At 41.6% G+C, this 19,042-nt stretch overlaps 2 protein-coding genes across 4 annotated transcripts in view; one reads left to right on the forward strand and one right to left on the reverse strand.

Annotated features, from left to right (window-relative positions):
* acacb (acetyl-CoA carboxylase beta) overlaps window positions 1-9,042 on the forward strand; it is a 28,323-nt gene extending 19,281 nt beyond the window's left edge. For all 3 annotated transcript variants that reach the window (XM_085367285.1, XM_085367287.1, XM_085367288.1), the window contains 25 exons: window positions 611-751; window positions 846-945; window positions 1,041-1,148; window positions 1,246-1,302; window positions 1,533-1,574; window positions 1,659-1,874; window positions 2,019-2,174; window positions 2,525-2,728; window positions 2,856-3,011; window positions 3,094-3,216; window positions 3,322-3,591; window positions 3,699-3,796; window positions 4,137-4,257; window positions 4,339-4,449; window positions 4,577-4,720; window positions 4,827-4,947; window positions 5,030-5,126; window positions 5,207-5,303; window positions 5,399-5,534; window positions 6,133-6,310; window positions 6,407-6,519; window positions 6,615-6,769; window positions 6,922-7,092; window positions 7,410-7,546; window positions 8,041-9,042. In XM_085367285.1, coding sequence (XP_085223411.1) covers window positions 611-751; window positions 846-945; window positions 1,041-1,148; window positions 1,246-1,302; window positions 1,533-1,574; window positions 1,659-1,874; window positions 2,019-2,174; window positions 2,525-2,728; window positions 2,856-3,011; window positions 3,094-3,216; window positions 3,322-3,591; window positions 3,699-3,796; window positions 4,137-4,257; window positions 4,339-4,449; window positions 4,577-4,720; window positions 4,827-4,947; window positions 5,030-5,126; window positions 5,207-5,303; window positions 5,399-5,534; window positions 6,133-6,310; window positions 6,407-6,519; window positions 6,615-6,769; window positions 6,922-7,092; window positions 7,410-7,546; window positions 8,041-8,167 — 3,379 coding nt within the window. In that variant the 3' untranslated portion in view covers window positions 8,168-9,042. The remainder of the gene's footprint in view (window positions 1-610; window positions 752-845; window positions 946-1,040; window positions 1,149-1,245; window positions 1,303-1,532; window positions 1,575-1,658; window positions 1,875-2,018; window positions 2,175-2,524; window positions 2,729-2,855; window positions 3,012-3,093; window positions 3,217-3,321; window positions 3,592-3,698; window positions 3,797-4,136; window positions 4,258-4,338; window positions 4,450-4,576; window positions 4,721-4,826; window positions 4,948-5,029; window positions 5,127-5,206; window positions 5,304-5,398; window positions 5,535-6,132; window positions 6,311-6,406; window positions 6,520-6,614; window positions 6,770-6,921; window positions 7,093-7,409; window positions 7,547-8,040) is intronic.
* A 652-nt stretch (window positions 9,043-9,694) lies between these two features.
* On the reverse strand, window positions 9,695-14,937 carry foxn4 (forkhead box N4). The gene is made up of 9 exons (XM_085368227.1): window positions 14,858-14,937; window positions 12,519-12,685; window positions 11,505-11,617; window positions 11,302-11,412; window positions 11,086-11,213; window positions 10,834-10,930; window positions 10,544-10,751; window positions 10,032-10,424; window positions 9,695-9,945 (listed from the first exon to the last, which is right to left on the reverse strand). The coding sequence occupies exons 1-9, from the start codon at window positions 14,935-14,937 to the stop codon at window positions 9,695-9,697; spliced, it is 1,548 nt and encodes a 515-aa protein (XP_085224353.1).
* Window positions 14,938-19,042: the final 4,105 nt, after the last annotated feature.

Here is a 19,042-nt window from a genome sequence, read left to right on the forward strand (position 1 = left end):
GCAATGTGGGGTCATCTTCACAGAGAACAGAACAAAAGGTAGCCAACATCCAAAGAAGAGCTTTGAATGTCCTTTATGAAGCCTGGAGAACTATTCCTGTAGACTACATAAAGATATTAGAAGAAAGTTGCCTGAGAGAGTTCAGACAGTGTTGATGAATAAAGGTGGTCTCACCTTTACTTTCAAGCTTGTCAGAATTGTGCAGACTTTGCACGTTTCAGCAAAATATGAAGAAATGAGTGGCAGTTTAAGACTTCATCACTGTACAAAATCTGATACTAACAGGTTCTGTCAGTTGTGTGTGTGTATATATATAACCTGTTACCCACCCTTACTGGACGACTGAGAACTTTATGCTTAGGACTTGTAACCTTAAAAAAATCCTTTAAGCTGCCTCTGCTATCACCTGTATGTAATTCCAATATGATCTGATGGTGGTGACACTCTGTAATTTGTTTTTAAATAGACAAGACGAGTTATCCACTCTTGCTTTAATTGCTCTCTTTATGAATTTTTGGGCATCTTGTTCGTTGTCACCTCATTGTCCAGTGGTTTTGACTTATTTTTAAATGTGTGGTTGGTTTTTTTTTTTTTGGGGGGGGGGTTTTAGGGTTCCTGTGCCAGTCAGTGGATCAGGCCAATTTAAATTGAGAAGGCAGGGCAGTGAGCTCCTCCTGGATGGAGCCTTGTCTCCACCGTGCCAGCGAATGGGGGCCATGGTGGCTTTCCAGTGTTTTGATGACTTCAAAAGGTCTTTTTTATTTTATTTTTATTTTTTTTGGATTTGATGAATTATCTCAAAGTGAAATTAATCAAATGTTAATGTCTTTCTTTTGGTTTTGCAGGAATTTTGATGAAGTTCTTTCCAGTTTTGCCGAGCCACTTATGGAGAATACTCCTTTCTCTGAGTCCTGCTCCAGCTTCTACGATGAGGAGCACTTCAAGGTGAGCGGCTGTGACTGTATAAGGAGGACGGGGCTTAACAATAGACTGTTTTAATCTATATGTGCACGCTCTGATTTCTCTTTTATCTCCTGCAGAGTGCCAGGGAGAACCCAATCCACATCATTAATGTGTCCATAAAAACAGCAGACACAGAAGATGACGATGCCTTGGTCCGAGCCTTTACTGCCTTTGGACAGTCAAAGGTTACCAACCAAATCTAAAATAAAGCATTCTTCTTTTAAATAGCAGATCACAGTTTTCCTTTTAGTGATTTTGACTTTTTATTTTATTTTTTTACAGAAAGCTATTCTCTTCGAGTATGGAATAAGGAGAATCACCTTTCTGATTGTACAGAAGGTAATTGTGTATCTTATGTGCAGTGCATCATGATCATAGATGGCTTTAATTTCATTCACATATCACTTTTCATAAAATCAAGATTGGGGGGGGGGTACTTACCTTGACTAAATCCTATTGTTTGTGTTTTTCCATTTTCATTTCATTTTCCATTTGGAAAGTCCTTGCAGGCTACTTTTTACTTTGAAAGGCTGCAGTCTAATTATTGTTTTAAATTTTCATTTAAACAGAGAGAATTCCCCAAGTTCTTCACATTCAGAGCTAGAGACGGGGTAAGTGTTTTTAAACAACCTGCATTTACAGAGCTGACATGTCATTTCTAAGGAAACGATGACTGAATCTGTGCTTCCCTTCAGTTTCAGGAAGATCGTATTTACCGGAATCTGGAGCCAGCTTTGGCCTTTCAGCTGGAGCTCAACCGAATGAGGAACTTTGACCTGACAGCTGTTCCCTGCGCCAACCACAAGATGCACCTCTACCTGGGAGCTGCTCGTGTTCAGGAGGGTGCTGAAGTTACGGACTACCGCTTCTTCATCCGAGCAATTATCCGCCACTCAGATCTCATTACAAAGGTAAGTAAACAGAACAAATTTTGACTTTTGTTTTATATGTCCAACAAGATGAGAAATGTGCTTGTAGCATGTGTTATTTTGCTGTTTGAAAAAGATTTTTGCACTCAAAGAACTTAAAGCCACTACATGTTTATTAATAACCAGGAAGCTTCATTTGAATACCTCCAAAATGAGGGAGAACGTCTGCTGTTGGAAGCCATGGATGAGTTGGAGGTGGCCTTCAGTAACACCAGTGTTCGCACAGACTGCAATCACATCTTCCTCAACTTCGTCCCCACTGTTATCATGGACCTATCTAAAGTCAGTGTTCTGCAATCTCTATTGCAGTATATCTTCACAATAAGTTATTAAGACAAAAATATGCATACAGTTCTCGAGATTATAGTATATTTTATTTTGGTGAATAAATTGTGCTATGACTTTTTTTTTTTAATATGCACTACATAATATTAGTGTTTTATCAGTCTTTCAGGTATGATTCTCTCTTTCATAAATGTTTTACTGCTTTTAATATTTTACTTCTTGTTTGTTACTAATATTTTGTTGTATCAGTAGTCCACATTCACAGATTCGATACCTAAACCGTGACCTGTAAAGCCTTCAGACTTCACATGTAACATGCTTGCTTGTCCTGATCTTTGATTTATCAGATCGAGGAGTCTGTCCGCTCCATGGTGATGCGATATGGCAGTCGCCTTTGGAAGCTGCGCGTCCTTCAGGCAGAGCTGAAGATCAACATCCGCCTTACACCGACTGGGAATGCCATTCCCATCCGCCTGTTCCTTACTAATGAATCTGGCTATTATTTGGATATCAGCTTGTATAAAGAAGTCACTGACCGAAGTTCTGGACAGGTGAGGACAGAGTGTTTAGCTTTTTCTTTTTTTTTTTTTTTTTTTTTTAAAACCACCAGGCGTTCATATTTTATTTTTCACGGTCATACAAATGTAAAAAATCAACTTGCCAATTTTCCCTTCTCAGATCATGTTTCAGTCATATGGGGATAAGCAGGGCCCCTTGCACGGGATGTTAATCAACACCCCCTATGTGACAAAAGACCTGTTGCAGGCCAAACGCTTCCAGGCTCAAACTCTGGGTACCACATATGTCTATGATTTCCCTGAGATGTTCAGACAGGTACTGTTAGCTCACTGATTTACTTATTTCAGTCTCTGATGTTCTGATGTTGTCTAAGCTCACTGCGAAACTCTTCTCGTAGGCGTTATTGAAGCTTTGGGGTCCAGGGGACAAGTGCCCAAAGGATGTGCTGATGTGCACTGAGCTTGTCCTGGACCCTCAAGGCCGACTGGCACAGATGAACCGCCTGCCTGGAGACAACGATGTAGGATTTTTTTTTTTTGTTTGGTTTGTTTGGTTTTAAAGATCATTTTCGTCAAAGGATGTTTCTTTGGTGATGCTTTTACCGATTATAATGATTCTCCTCCAGGTGGGAATGGTTGCTTTCAGGATGAAAATGAAAACTCCGGAGTACCCAGAGGGCCGAGACATTATTGTCATCTGTAATGACATCACTCACATGATTGGCTCATTCGGCCCTCAAGAGGACGAGCTGTTCGTCAGAGCCTCGGAGCTGGCTCGCACAGAAGGCATCCCCCGAATTTACCTTGCAGCCAACAGTGGGGCGCGCATTGGCCTCGCTGAAGAAGTCAAACACATGTTCCACGTGGCCTGGATTGACCCCGCTGACCCCTACAAGGTCTCTACACGTGTTCACTTTGTGAAAGCAGATGAAATAACCACTGATTATTGCAGCTCTTATTTTACATTTATAGTGGGTTGTTGTTGTTTTTTTTCTTCTTGCAGGGTTTCAAATACCTTTATCTGACACCTCAGGACTACACCCGTATCAGCGCCACCAATTCTGTTCACTGTCAGCATGTAGAAGAAGGTGGAGAGTCCAGGTACGATCTGTGCTCAAAGGAAGTTGCAAAGTATTTGACATCCTTTACTTTTTGGATGCTTGTAAAGTATTTTACATATTCATTTCTTATGTTGTGGCTCCTTGTTGTTTTCTTGGACTTACATTTTAAGGTAAAGACGTTACAACATTACAGTTTTATTAAAAAAATATTCAACAAGCATAGAGAGACAAACGACAAGCAAGACAAATCACAAACTACAGTTTGTTAATAACAGGCAAGAGTGGGAATAAAAGGCTTGTTTATTGAAATCTAAAATATTTAACTGAAATCTAACTAATCTGAACTGATTTGAATGATAGAGATTTTTCACCTGTTTCAGGTACATCATCACTGACATTATTGGGAAGGACGATGGTCTTGGTGTTGAGAATCTGCGAGGCTCAGGTACTATTGCTGGAGAATCTTCTCGGGCCTATGAAGAGATCGTTACAATCAGTCTGGTGAGAACATGGATCTGATTTTAAGCAGCAGCATGCCAGAGTCCCTGAGATTTTCATGTAAGCCTGTTGGTGCTCTTGCAGGTGACATGTCGTGCTATTGGAATTGGAGCTTATCTGGTCCGTTTGGGGCAGCGAGTGATTCAAGTAGAGAACTCTCACATTATCCTGACGGGGTCAGGTGCTCTAAACAAGGTTAGTAAGTCTAATCAGTTTTTCGCTCATCCAGCTAAAGGACCAATGGGCTCATGCATGGTGTGCTGTCTGTCCATCTGTCCCCAAGAAGGAAAAAAAAAAAGTGTCAGTTCCTGTTTCTCTCCAGGTTTTGGGCAGAGAGGTGTATACTTCCAACAACCAGCTTGGCGGAGTTCAGATCATGTACAATAATGGAGTCACACACACCAGTGTGCCAGATGACTTTGAGGGTGTCTTTACTATCCTGCAGTGGCTCTCTTACATGCCAAAGGTTCTGCTGACTGAGTGAATTTCACACATTTTGTGGTCTAAATATAATCATACAATAACTCGGGCAGTCCTTCAGACCATCTCATATAGTTCTTCTGTCTTCACAGGACAAACACTCACCTGTGCCCATTATAGCAACTACAGATGCAGTGGACAGAGAGATAGAATTTACTCCCACTAAAGCACCGTATGATCCCCGCTGGATGCTAGCTGGCAGACCTCACCCGCGTAAGCTGCAAGATCTAAACTCTAAAACTTCTTTATGTCAGTAGTAGATGAAACTTTTTCCTTTTTTCATTTGTGTTGTTAGTGGTGAGAGGTGCCTGGCAGAGTGGATTCTTTGACCATGGCTCTTTCATGGAGATCCTGAGTTCTTGGGCTCAAACAGTGGTGGTTGGGAGAGCACGGTAAATCTGCGCACTTGAAACGTACTTTATATGTATGCTAAATTGCAACTAGACCTTAACCACAAATTGAATGAACACAGGTTAGGAGGAATCCCCCTCGGCGTCATCGCTGTTGAAACTCGCACGGTTGAGTTCACTGTGCCAGCAGATCCAGCCAACTTGGATTCAGAATCTAAAGTGAGTGAATGTCTCTTTGCATTTTTGCCGTATAATAAAGCCATCACTCTTATTTGAAGAGCATTTAAACTCCATATTCTGTGTGTTCATGTTAGGTCCTGCAGCAGGCGGGCCAGGTGTGGTTTCCAGATTCAGCTTTTAAGACGGCTCAGGCGATTTGTGACTTCAACCGTGAACGTCTGCCTCTCATAGTGTTTGCCAACTGGAGGGGCTTCTCTGGGGGGATGAAGGGTACACCATGAATATGCTAAACTCTGCAAACAGATAGCATGACATTTGCACAGTCTGATATTTTTTTTATTGTTTAGGCACTTTTAAATTAAAAGTATGGATCGCATAATGAAGTTATATTTACAGCAAAGCTTAACAGTTTAGAGAGAAGTGTCTCATACATGTGGTGCAGGACATATATGAGGACGGTGACACAGTGTTGAGGTGTGCACCTCGAAGGATAGATTGGTTTGGAGATGGTGACATTAACAAAAAGGCAGGAGGCCTAGCTGGAAATATTCAGACTTTCATTGAGAGAGACCAAGATGGTGAAGATTAGAAATGAGAACATTACAGTGACAGCTCAGGTTGACTGATTTAGAGAGCAAGGCTGAGATGGTTTGGACATGTGCAGAGGAAGGATAGTGGATATACTGGGCAATATGTTAACTTTCTTTCATGTCTCATTATGATCTGATAAACCACAGCTGAAGCTCTGCACTTTTAATGCAGTATTCATTATTGCATTTCATTTAAAAAAAGAGCTGTGTAACTGCGAAAATATTTGCATTCTGGACTATCAAACGCTGTTGTGTTAATCAAGTCTTCCTTTCTCCAGACATGTATGACCAGATATTAAAGTTTGGGGCCTACATTGTTGATGCTCTGCGTGATTTCCGCCAACCAGTGCTGGTGTACATCCCACCACAGGCTGAACTGAGAGGGGGTTCCTGGGTGGTGATAGACCCTACTATCAACCCACTGTGTATGGAGCTCTATGCTGACAGAGAGAGCAGGTACATGAAGAAAAGTAACGCTTCAAATCTTAGAAATGGATATATTTTGAAGGTAATTTTGACGTTTATGCTGCTGGGTATGCTTTTTCTATTCAGAGGGGGCGTGTTGGAGGCTGAGGGTACAGTGGAGATCAAATACAGAAGGAAAGACCTCCTGAAAACCATGAAAAGGCTGGATTCGGTCTATGCTAGTCTGGCTGAGCAACTCGGTAAAGCCTCTTTCTGTCTCAAATCTAAATATTTGAACTTTTTTTTTCCATTACAACGTTAAAGAGAGCTGACTCAGAGCTCTTCTGTTTAAAAGCTTCCCCAGACCTGTCTGACAAAGAGTGCAAAGAGTTGGAGGCAAAACTCAAAGCGAGGGAGGAGTTCCTGTTGCCCATCTACCACCAGGTGGCAGTGCAGTTTGTTGATCTCCATGACACCCCAGGCCGGATGCAAGAGAAGGGGGTCATTAATGTGAGTGTGCACTTCATGAACAATTTGGTATCGTGTGTGTGTGTGTGTGTGTGTGTGTGTGTGTGTGAGTGTGAGAGAGAGAGACCAGGAATTACAATGGAATCCAAGCTTTTCAAACTTATGCTACTGCTCCCTTTTGATCCTCTTAACAGGATATTTTGGACTGGAAGAATGCTCGCAGCTTCTTCTACTGGCGCCTACGTCGCCTCCTGTTGGAGCAGGTGGTAAAGAGTGAGATTCTACAAGCCAACAAGGATCTCAGCGACGGGCACATGCAGTCCATGCTGCGTCGCTGGTTTGTTGAAACCGAGGGAACAGTGAAGGTATGTGAGAACAGCAGTTGCTGCACAAAATTCAATTTGCTCTGTTTGTGGGGTTTTTTTTTTGGTTTTTTTTTTTTGTTTTGTTTTTTTTGAAAAATGCAGGTATTAGAGAGTAGGTTACTTTATTTACATTTACATTTTTGAATTGTCAAAGATTTTAAATCATCAAACTGAAATTATGAGACTTATTTACTGCTCATCCGAGTCATGCCTAGTAAAGGTTTTTTTGGCTGTGGATCACAGATCATGAGCAAGTCATTATATATTCCATGCATCACTGTTCATAGGTTTAAAGACATGTTCTCATGCTTTTTCAGGCTTACCTTTGGGATAATAATCAAGCAGTAGTTGAGTGGCTTGAGAGGCATTTGTCCCAAGAGGATGGCATCAGGTCAGCTGTTCGAGAGAACATCAAATACTTGAAAAGAGAAAACACTTTGAAACACATTTGCAGGTATGGAGACACACACAGAACATTCGTTTATTACATCTCAATAAATTCATAAAAGGAGCTGGACTGTGTACATAATTAAGTGTTTTGGTCAGAATGACTTATCACATTTGATCATGTTTGAGTAAAATTACCTGCAGAGTTGCATTATTTTTAAGGGAACCTGAATCAGTTCCCAGTATTTTTCCGGAAACTCTGTGAAAGCCTCACTTACATTCTGGGTTTGGCAAAGTAATTTAATACCTGTGGAGTGATGGTGGTGATAGACGATCAAACCGACCTTCTTGATTATAATTGATGCCACTGAAAACAATATTTTCTCCAGCCACATGCAACTATAGTTTGGTACACTACTACATACATACATACTATATACACTACTATTACACATTAGTATTAGTCACACAGCCTGAACTCTCTTAGACAAGCTTTATTGTCATTTCTTGTAGTCATCAGTGTGAGAACATGTTTAAAAGACAACTTCCCCTTGTGTCTAGTCTGGTCCAGGCCAACCCTGACGTAGCCATGGACTGCATCATCCAAATGAGCCACATCATCACTCAGTCTCAGAGGGCCAAGCTGTCACATCTACTGGCGACTATGGACAGCACCAGCGATAGTTAACATATGATGCCTTATCGGGATGAACTAAAACAAAACTCGGTGAATCTTGCGTTTAAGATTACAGTTCAGGTATTTAAAAAAAAAAAATAGTGCACAAGGAGAGCGTGTCCTAAACTTTTGTTCTACTGAGTGCCTTCCCGTTTGAAAATGTTAGTTTTTCACATTGTTCATTTATGCACTCACTCACTCAGTCCAGGAACACAGTTTCCCAGCCCCCAGGCTATCACTGTGATGCACATTTCACTTTGCTGTATTTCTGCACAAGTTTAAGTGTTGAATTTGCCTTACTCTACTATTTCCAGTCTAATGAGCCTGAAGTTATTCAGACTTCATGAAATGGAAGACTTAATATGTCGGTGCTAGTTATCGTTGTTAAAGATATTACACCAGGAATGAGCTTTCACTTTTGAATGTAATCCGTCTAAAAATAAGCTTTAAACTGCCTGTTAGTAATTTGATAATTATTCAAATAAAACCAAAAGAAAACACCGTTAACCGTCAGTTCTGTCTTACTTGTACTTTGAGTCAATAAATAAAAGTTTGACTATTATTGCGATCAAGAATATTAAATATTAAAATAGCTTATTTTATCAAGCAGGTTATGATTTTACTCCTGACGTTTGACTTCAGTCCATCTAGTCTGTTTGTGGTATGTTTGGGTGGATTTGCACAGTATTATGAACGATGGTGTGACACTGTGTACTCAGCACCTCATTTGTAAAACTCAGGTTTTGTGAAAAATAGATGGTAATTGCCAAAAAGGTCATAAAAGCCTTACCTGTGATTAAAACACCAGAAACACAAGCCGTGACGTTTCATTTGAATGTATATAAACGATTTTTGCTATGACTGTATGACTTGTATTTTACCAAAGGCTGTACTTTAATAAATATCATTGATGTATTTAAATATGAAGAAGCTTCTTTTATTTACCCATTTGACTTTTATTATGATCAAGTTAGTGAACGTAAGATGTACCAGACCTTCAGAAATGTTAATCCATGTGTAAAATGATAATGTGTGAACAGGAAGTGTTGGCAGACCTTCACATTTGGGAATGAAGTCAGAAAGCTTTTCTGTGGTGATAGCAATTTGAAACATTCAAATATATACAGCAAAAACATTGATAGAGTCATTACTTTCTCCAGCTGTCCTTTTTATAAATATAAATAAAACATCACAGCAAAAATGTCTAGCACAATACAACAGGCAAGAGTAAGGGAGCTACATTTATGGAAAGGCTTTAAAATGCAGTGTGAACAGTAGAAAAACTGGTGTGTACTAACACTCGTGTTCTCATACAGGCTTTCAGTCTTTGCTTGGCAAAACCAGATACTTGCAGTCTTGCTTTGTCTTTCTTACAGTCGTCTCTTTTTCACTTCTCAGTGAGTTTTTCTGCGGACTCCAGGTGGTTCTCCAGCTGTGATACTTTCAGTCGGACAGAAGAAACCAACATTTAGACTTTGATTTCAGGCCTCCTTTAAAAGTATCCAGACAGTGGAATCTATTAGAAACAGTTTGGCTGGTTCAGAGCAGGGCAATAGGCTTGCTGTTAGATGGTGCTCCCATGTACTGGGAAGACAGGGCATCTTGGGAAGCGTAGGAGGTGTAGAGCCCCGTCACCTGCACGTCTGACAGCGACAGGTTTGCGCCACTGGAGACGGGAGGGAGATTGGCTGTTCCCAAGTCACAGTCTGATAGTCGGAGAGGCGAGTTACTGAAGGTGCCTAAAGCATCCAGGTTAAAGCTGTCATCCTTCATTTCTTCCCACAGATTACCTGAGCACATGGATGGAGAGGTTGGTGTAAGCATGTAATGACACCATAAACAAATACCAAGCCTTAATTTTAGAAGAAGTTGTTACCTTGCAGGGCAAAGTCCATGATGCTCGGGTCCAGAGCGTCCACCTCTGTGTGAGCGTCCCCTTGCATGTTGTAGAAATCATCAGGGGGTTTGCTGGGCTGTTGGGTGAGCGGACTGTGGGACAGGTCGGGGACTGTGTGGAGAGGGGGAGTCTGGGCTGGGGCAGGGGACATGGGGGCCAGTCGAGCCTGAGCCTGAAGCTGGGCCTGAAGCTGGTGGTGCTGGTGCATGGGTAAACACGGCAGGGACAGCGTGACTATAGGTTGAGGTTGCATTTGGGCTGGGACTGGCAGTGGGAGGGCATTTGGACAGCTGTTCAGCCGGGTCATGCCTGGCTCTAAAGGCTTTCGTCTGCAGTTCTCTGGACGATCTGTGATCAGCTTGTCCAGCTCATCTGTAAGGACAAAGACAGGCTGTCAGGTCAAGCAAAAGTGTGGCCTGGTCAGATTTGTGACAGACCTGTTGCCTCATTAACTGTTTGGTCTTTTATATTTAACAAAATACATTTCTGACCAGGGTTAGCCATGCTGCGCCGAATGGCTGGGAGGTCCTTGCGTTTCCACTTCTGCATCTCTTCTTCCATCTTGTCAATTTTGGCGGGGTTCAATGCCCATAAGCAGCCCTTACGGGATGAGCTGCTCGTCTTGTTCTCCACCTTTTCGAAGCATTTGTTTAAGGAGAGGTTGTGTCTGACTGAATTCTTCCATCCATCAGGTGCAGTCTGCAAGCAGAGGTAGAGCCGCTTCTTATTTACAGGCAAGTTCTAGTTTTAGCCTTATTTGATAACATTCAGAGTACTGTACCTTGAAATAAGGGAAGTGTTCCTTCATAAAGCTATAGATCTCACTGACTGGGAGGCTGCCAGTTTTGCTGTTCTTCAGAGCCATGGCAATCAAACAGCTGAGGGAGGGGACAAAAACACGTTTCCAAGCGAACTGAGGTAGAAATATGGACACTTGCACACTTTGCGATTCATAAGTCATAAATTTTGTGCCAACAGCTAAAAATGTTTAGTTGTGAATATTTTTATTTTAAGTAAGGTTTTGAGCACTGACCTGTAAGAGTAGATTGGCTTGGGGAAAGACTTCGGCTGCAGCTCCTGTTCTTGTGGAGCCAGGCGAGGTTGTGTGAATAGACTTTGGTTGTTGAATGAGACATTGCTATAGAGTCCACCAGTTGTACACTGAGAGAGAGAGGTGTGAATACTGAGGACCTGATGACCTTTTTTTAACCATAAAAACAAGTATTTTCATTAGCTTAACGTATAATACCTGCTGTCCAGTTTGGCTTAAAGAGTACACCTGCTGGGATGTGGGTTGGTAGACTGAGGTAGGGCACTGGTATCCTGGAGAAGGCAGCCCATTCATTGAGAACGGAGACATCTGGGAAATAAACATAGAGACAGGTCATTTTATATTAAAGTAAGCACTGTCTAACATAAAATACACTTTCTTACTGTCCCGTGAAAACTTACATTTCCACTGTGGGTGTTGATGATACTGATTCCCAGAGGGCTGTGCTGCATATTGCTCTGGAGGTGGAGCATGGAGCCCTGACTTGTGGTCATAGTCATGTTGTTCATCTGAGCTGTAATGACAAACAGATGTCAGAGTTCCCTGTTTTTCATGCAGATGTTGTGCTCATGAATTATTTGGAAGACATTTTCTGTAACCAGTGATGGTAAAATGAAGCTCAGTAGTATTTATACCATACACATGAAGCTCACATATCAAGATAAGTGTTCAGAAGCAAAGCTCTGATTTTTCTTTACACTGACATTATAAAAGGAAGTTGGTGAACTTTTCTCTGGTGGATGTTTTGTTTTTGTTTTTTGTTTTTTTTAAAAAGACCAAAGTTTTACATGAAGACCTCAGGCTACTTTAATCTGGACCCTGGTGTGGAGCTGATTGGATTTTATCCTTATATGGTAGAGAAGGAGGCTGGGCTTACAAGCACTGGGTTCTGTTTGTAGAAGCAGGCAAGGGGCAGCCAATAAGGAGAAACTGGACTTGATCTCTTGAAGAAGAGATCAAGTCTAAATCAGATAACAGCTGAAATATGAACCATGCAAAACTACTCGAGTCAGTTTCCAGAATATGAGCCTAACAGGGGGCTTTAAAACAGAATTTAGTGCTACATATGTCATTTATAGGCCTTTACAGAAAAAAACAATAACTTTACTTTGACATAGTGGCTGGTCTTGTTTAGTCAACAAGTTTATACAGGGCTGAGGAAAAACTGAGAGTTTAGACCTGATCACCATAGGTATCAAAACATTGTAATCTCTAAGATTAACTATTTCTGTGATTGTAGATTTATAGATGGGCAATCCCCAGTGGCACCAAAGCAACCTTGATCTTTTGAGGGGGTCCTCTATAACTTTTGCAAAGAAAACAACGAACCAGAAGAATCCAGTAGCCCTGATCTATCCAATCAGAGAGTTTTATCAGATTTTGAATGTTGCACTGTCCCCTCCCTGTCACCTTACCTGTCTGTTGCTCCAGCAAGCTGCCCTGGGAGGGCCCATTGCTGTGGCCTCTGCTATCAGCCATCTGCTGCAGCCGGGGCACATCCACAGAGGTGAGCCATGACAGAGACTGCAGGTCCCCAGGGAGGTCCTCCTCCCTCAGTTGGGAGGGGTCCGTGGTCAGAAGCCTTCAGGAGGGGAGGGAAGAGGGGGAGGTTTGCAGGGTTAACACGGCTGTCAGCCCAGACACACACAGACCACAAGTGGAATTTAAATCTAAACACTCGATGCAACATCCTGTCCTTCAGACAAAACCTCTATAATGAGTCTGAATGTGGGGTACATGTGGGGATGAAAGCTGCTCGGTGAGTGCGTATTAACCATTGAGGATTTACCATAAGAAGATTACCTACAAGTGTTATTTAACAGTGACAGTTTTAATCAACAAAGAGGGACTTAAATACGCTTTTCATTCACAGCAAATCATCTGTTTACATTATCGTGGATTTTTTGGTTTTGTTGTTTTGCTCGAGTGGCGCAATGATCTTTGTTTCCCTCTCGCCTTTTAATTCTGGATTCTTCTGCTATGCAAATTTACAAAACAAACAAACAAACAAACAAACAAACAAACAAACAAAAAAAATCATTTCATACACATTACTTTTCATCAAAGAACAGTTTTCAGTCAATCATTTAATACATTTAAACTTAGAAACTGGATTAATTCAGGCTTTCTGTTTGCCCAGAGCACTACCAGTATCAATCAACTTTCAGTTATTGTGTCTTTTATTATGGCGAGCCCTGAAGAGAAGGAAAGAAAAGAGAGGAATCCTCTTGAATCCTCTCCAGTCTTCTCTGCACACACACTTACTGTGCAAGGGTTCAGTAATTGGGGTCGCTATGACAACACATGCTATTCAGTTACTTTGTGTGTCTGTGGACAGTGCAGGAACCCCCCCGCCCCCCCCCCCCCCCCCCCCCCAATCCCTCCATTGACACACACCAAATCTCCTAATAAAAAAAATCAACCCTGTGTCAGGTGACCACGGTCTCGCCTTAGCCATTGGCTGAATCATAAGTAAACAACGCAAGAGATCGTTTCAAACATGGGACAGCAGCACATGTTGCCTGCAACAGTTGGCCTTGTCTATTGAAAAATGATCACCTATTGTGTCCTAAACGACAAATCTGCCCAGTGGCACGTGGCTCCATTGTCTTCTCCAGACCCTTCCTTGATTGTCTCTGTCATTTCTTTTCTTTACCCGCCCTTGCATTAATCTGTTGGAATGACAGCCCTCACATAAGAGGGACAAATAGGATGCCATCTGCTTCCCTGTCCCTTTCCAGCCTCTATCCCCACAGCCCCCCAACCCCCTCCATCACCCCCCAGCCCTTATCGGGGAAATCAACGGAGCCTCAGGCCAAAGGGGGGCTGCAAGTGTAGTTTGAGGTCAGGGTTCTATGTCGGCCATCTGAATGAGTGACATCATTACGGCCAAGAATCAGCAGCGCACGTTGTCAAACACCTTGCATCCACATCCACAAAGGTTGAAGCTAGTTAACCTTTCTTTGTCCCTTTTGTTTGTTTTTTTTGTTGAAGGCTGAAAAACAAATCTTCAAGTACAATTTCAGAAGCAACAAAAGATGCATCAGCAATTTTGTAGGTTTTCCAGAGCTGGCCTATTACACTTTTGCTTGAAGAAAATTTTTTTCCTGCAATCATCCATCATCTGTGGAGAACAACTACTGATAAAAAACAAAGAATAGATGACACACTTAGGACAATCCCACTTCCCTTCTTTCCTCACTAGTCAAGCATAGAAAATGCTCGCTGATGCAAAACATGTTGAGCTGGTGTTTCCATCTATCATCCATGTCTTTGCAGAAATTCAACATCAACACTGTGCCTCCCCCCTCCTTTCCTTCCTCCCCCATCCCTCCTTTTCTAATTGGGAGCCACTTGTGCACACTGGTGACCCAGAGCGCCCCATCTCCCCCTGAGCTGGCAAACCAAGAGATTCAGGCTCTCCGTGCGCCGACAGCGGGAGTGTAAACAGAGCTGATGGTTTCTGACAGATCCATTCAGACTGAAAATCATTTATTCTTTGGGATTTTGTCCCTCTCTCCTTCTTCATGCAACCCCCCATGCACAAAAAGAGCTGTCCATCTACCATTAGATTAAACACAGTGGACTACAAAGTTTGCTGCACAACCATTTCAAAATCATAAAGTCAGAAAAATATGGATTTGATCTATTACTCTCGTAGTGTTTTATATAATAAGAAAACCCCCCCACATTATTTAAGGCTAAAATTTTGCAAACTCTTGTTCTAATATGGCTGAAAATGGTTTTGTCCTACCTGTAATCCTGTGGAGACGGATGATGTCCAGCATTCTCAGTTATTCCTGACATCCTGGAAGTTATTCCTCCTTCTATCATTTCCTGGGATATGTAGTATCTCTGCAGTAAAATACGCTAAACAAAAACAGCATGCACTTCAGTTTGTGATTTAGTGAATCTTCAATAAACAAGTGTCAATAAACAAGCTATACAGAAATAACATTTTTAATATAGATAATATTGCTTAAAATACAAGTAAATGAACATGAGCACGTGCAATTGTAGAAAATAGAAAGTTGCTCCATGTTTTGAAGGTTGATTAGAGGTTTGATAAGCAGCTAATATAATAATAAACGAAAGCATAAAATTAGCGTTGGTCACCTGCATGCATCTGAAGCTCAGTTTAGTGTTTCTCAGTAATTAGATTACAGAGTCAAAAATATGTAGATTAAGCTGTTTATATATTTTTTTAATTAAAAGAAAAAGCCCACTGTGCTTTTGTACCGTGTGCTTTACTAAGTGCACAGTACAAATGTTAGTTTCAGTCTAGATTTGAGTGGCTAATTATAAATCCAGCTATAGAAATTACAGTTACACACTAAAAATCGTTTACATGACAGCTGGCTTCACACAACTAACAACCCGACAAAGACTGTGTTGCTGAAAGAGAGAAATCAGGAAAACAATCACCTGTTTTTGGTTGATACTGAAGAATGTGAGAGCCGCTGCTGAGCCGCTGTACTGTATTGCACTTGATTCTCGAAAAACCGTTTTTAAATTTCCCTCTCTGGAGCTGTCCAGCGCTCTGACATGCGCAGTGGAGACCTCAGCGGCGCTCCCACTGGTGCAGGGGGCAGGATCCCATGAGTTTGACAGCTGTTGTTAATGCAGTGTCTCTCGTAAACCCTTGTAACATTCACACTTTCAGCAGCAAGTGCTTAAGTAGCAACGTGGAGAGTTTATTTTCTGTTTCTGTGGATTTTGTGCGCTCGTGGTGCGCTCCTTAATACATCCAGTAGTCAAACACACGTTTGTTGCGTCAAAAGTCAGGCCATACTCGATCCATACACCGCAGTCTTCTCATTGAATGATTATTGAACAGACGAGCCCCTGTGCACTTTTTTGTCCAGGGGTACACAGGTGCGCTAAGAGCGTCTCAGTAAAACAAAACACACAAGTTCAGGCCTGAAACCTGTTCAGTTAGTGTTTGAAAGTATTTTTGATTCCAGCTGAGCAAAATAAAACCAACTGAAAACAAAAAAATAAAAAAAATAAAAATGAAATCATCAACGATCCATTTTGCTCCACCTGTCCTCCTGCGAGGTCATTCCCAGTAACTCCTTCGTGCGGGTCTTAAGACGTTGTGAGTGGCTGCTTGTGGTGGTATCTGTGTATGTGAGTGTCAACTTTTTTTTTTTTTTTTTTTTTTAAGGGATGTACTTGTAGATAATTTGCTTCCCGCTGCTGTGGCCGCGTCCCGCTCCCCTAGGCAGTGGGAAAAAGACCCGGGGAGGCGGGTAGGGAGGACAGGGGCTGCAGCAGGAGGCGGCAAACGCTTACACTTGTCTGGAGACCAAGTCTAAAAAAAAAAAAAAAAGCACAACCCCCAGCACACAAAAAAACTGCGGCATGCACAATTCTGTAATGGAATAATGGAAAATACAATTAATAAAAAAAACAAACACACAAACAAAAAAAGCTGAAAACTGTATAACTTTGCATATTATGAGAAAATATTTATGACTTTTTCTAACTTCTTAACTCTTTCTCTGTCAGGTATGGTTCTTTATACCAGGATCACATTTGAAACCAGGCTGAGATTAAACTTCTGCAGGAAATTAAAGGGGAATTCCTTAAAGTCTGCAGGGAGACAGCAGTAGGCCTATCAGCCCCATGGGACTCTACAGATGGTAAATCTGCCTGTCACAATAGGCACAATCAATGATTACATGCATGAACGTAACGGACAAAAACAAGACCGTCCTCACAGGGCAGACCTTGTAGGTCCTAAAGCCCGTGGGTTTATTATGTGGAACCAGGGGGACGTCCACAGAGCAAGGTGTGCTCAAACTGTGTGAATACTACCAGGTTAGTGTTGTTGGTGTGGTGATGCTTAAAAACTGACACTAGATTATAGTTTGACCTTTGGAATCAGCGTCCAAGAGCGCTGCCAGCAGCGGCTGTTGGATTATACAACACAAACACCTCATCACCTCTGGAAGTGTGACAGCCAGTTAATAATTTCAGTGTTTTCATTTCACCAAAAATGCCAAAGAAATTCTCGGACGTGAAGATTTTATGCTTTTGTTTAAGTTTGCTAAGCAAGCAGGGTTATGTCTTCACTATGGAGACACATTTTATGTTCGTTATATTATTAGTGTTTACGCAGCTCTGCAGAGCCTGGTGTTCAGGAAGTGATTTTCTGAGCTCTGCAGATAAAGCCTTGGCTGGTAACGTTAGTGGTTTCTAAACTGACATTAGGTTAACTTCATGTACACCCGCCCCCCCCCTAAATCCACTTCTTATTCTTTAATCTAGTTCCACACACTGATCAGTCTTAGTAATGCAATTTATTTAACAACTTCACTCAGTATCTTTTTGTATCAGTAGTCTATAGTATATTAATACCCCGTTGTGCTGATAATTTACCGTTTAGCGTCCTGGCAGTATCCCCATCGTCCCATGCTATGGCAGTATTGCTTTTCAAGTTTGTGGTTCTACCATTTCAGGTGCAGAATTTCTTTTTTCATTTAAGGTTTTGACTTATTTCAGCTGTTCCTCAGCTGGTGTTGTATTTTTCTTGTGTTTTCTGTTTGCTGTATAAAAACAAGGCATTTTACTATTCCTCCCCATTCACCTGTGCATGCCTTTTAATGCTGATTTTAGTAAAATGTGGCTTTTTAGCTAATGGCAGTGACCTGTGGGCACCTGGGAGGCTGTGACCTGGCTCTGTGAGATACATACAGACACAGTGCTGCTAACTGCACAAGGACTCCCTGCAGCTCAGGGACTCAGAGTAAATGCTTTCCTCTCTCATGCCTGTTCAGGAGTAATGGGGAAACAATGGGATCACGGCCTGAAGGTTGGCCTTGTTTGTAACCAGTGTTTTTGTCTTGCATCAAGTGTTTACTCAAAACACACCAGCCTCTCTGAGAACGAGGTCAGCTCACCCCTCTAATCGCCTCCACAGGCAGAGACTGAGTGTCCCCCAGAACAGCATGTTACCCAGAGTGACCCTCTGGCCATACAGAGGAAGCGGCTGTCAGCCACACTTAGCCAAAGAGCAACATCAGTGTCCTGCCAAACACTTTGTTTTCCCACTAAAACCTCCACCTAAATGGAGCAGGAGTGCCCAGGTTGCCAAGCTGTGAGTTGTCTTGTCAAAGATCATCAGTTAGAGATTAAAAAATAATAATTGTTTGTTTTTAAAGATGACCTTTGGGGACATTTTATGCCTTTGTTTGAGAACGCAGTGGAGAGAGGAAACAGGGCGAAGAGACAGGAGGAAATGATTCAGCCAATCAAGACTCACTGCTCAGAGGTTAATCTCCATGTGGTACTAGTACAGGCCTAACTTGACTATTGTGTTATTGTGCTTTTATACAAAACTTATATAAAATACACATATATAGCAAATGATGAGAAAATTGAGGGAATGTTCTTTACACATCATGCGCACTACACTCATACCTATACCCCCACAATCACCCCGTAACTATTAGCTTGGATAATATCCCTGTAATCGATTTTTTTTTAATCTTTAACAGACACTTAATGCAGGGATGTCAAACTTAACTCCCAGGGGCCAGAAATGGCCCGACAAAGACTTCAATCTGGTGAAAAATGTGAAACTGTATGTATAACTGTATTTTCTGCTTTGGCTACATATAAAAAAAAACCCCATCCCACACAGCCAATTATCCTACACTAGAATAAATAAGTACTAGATGAACAATGAAATGACAGAAAGGCTCTTGATTTTCCACTATAGAAATGTCATTTTTTTACAATAGGTACACAATTAAAAAAGCATTTTTCTCTCAAGCAGATGATCATACCAGCTAATTATTGGATGATTTCTGTGTGATGTCAGTGCCTGAAGATGGAAGACACAAACTCTAATTAAGATTAAGGGTCTAGAACACACTCATTTAAGACAGTCTTTTAGAGTTTAAGGTATTCTACCTATTGTAGAATTAGTTTT

The sequence above is a fragment of the Diplotaxodon limnothrissa genome, linkage group LG12, assembly GCF_057381915.1.
Source record: "Diplotaxodon limnothrissa isolate DT_005_m linkage group LG12, D_limnothrissa_male_GT1.1, whole genome shotgun sequence".
Classification (NCBI taxonomy): Eukaryota; Metazoa; Chordata; class Actinopteri; order Cichliformes; family Cichlidae; genus Diplotaxodon; species Diplotaxodon limnothrissa.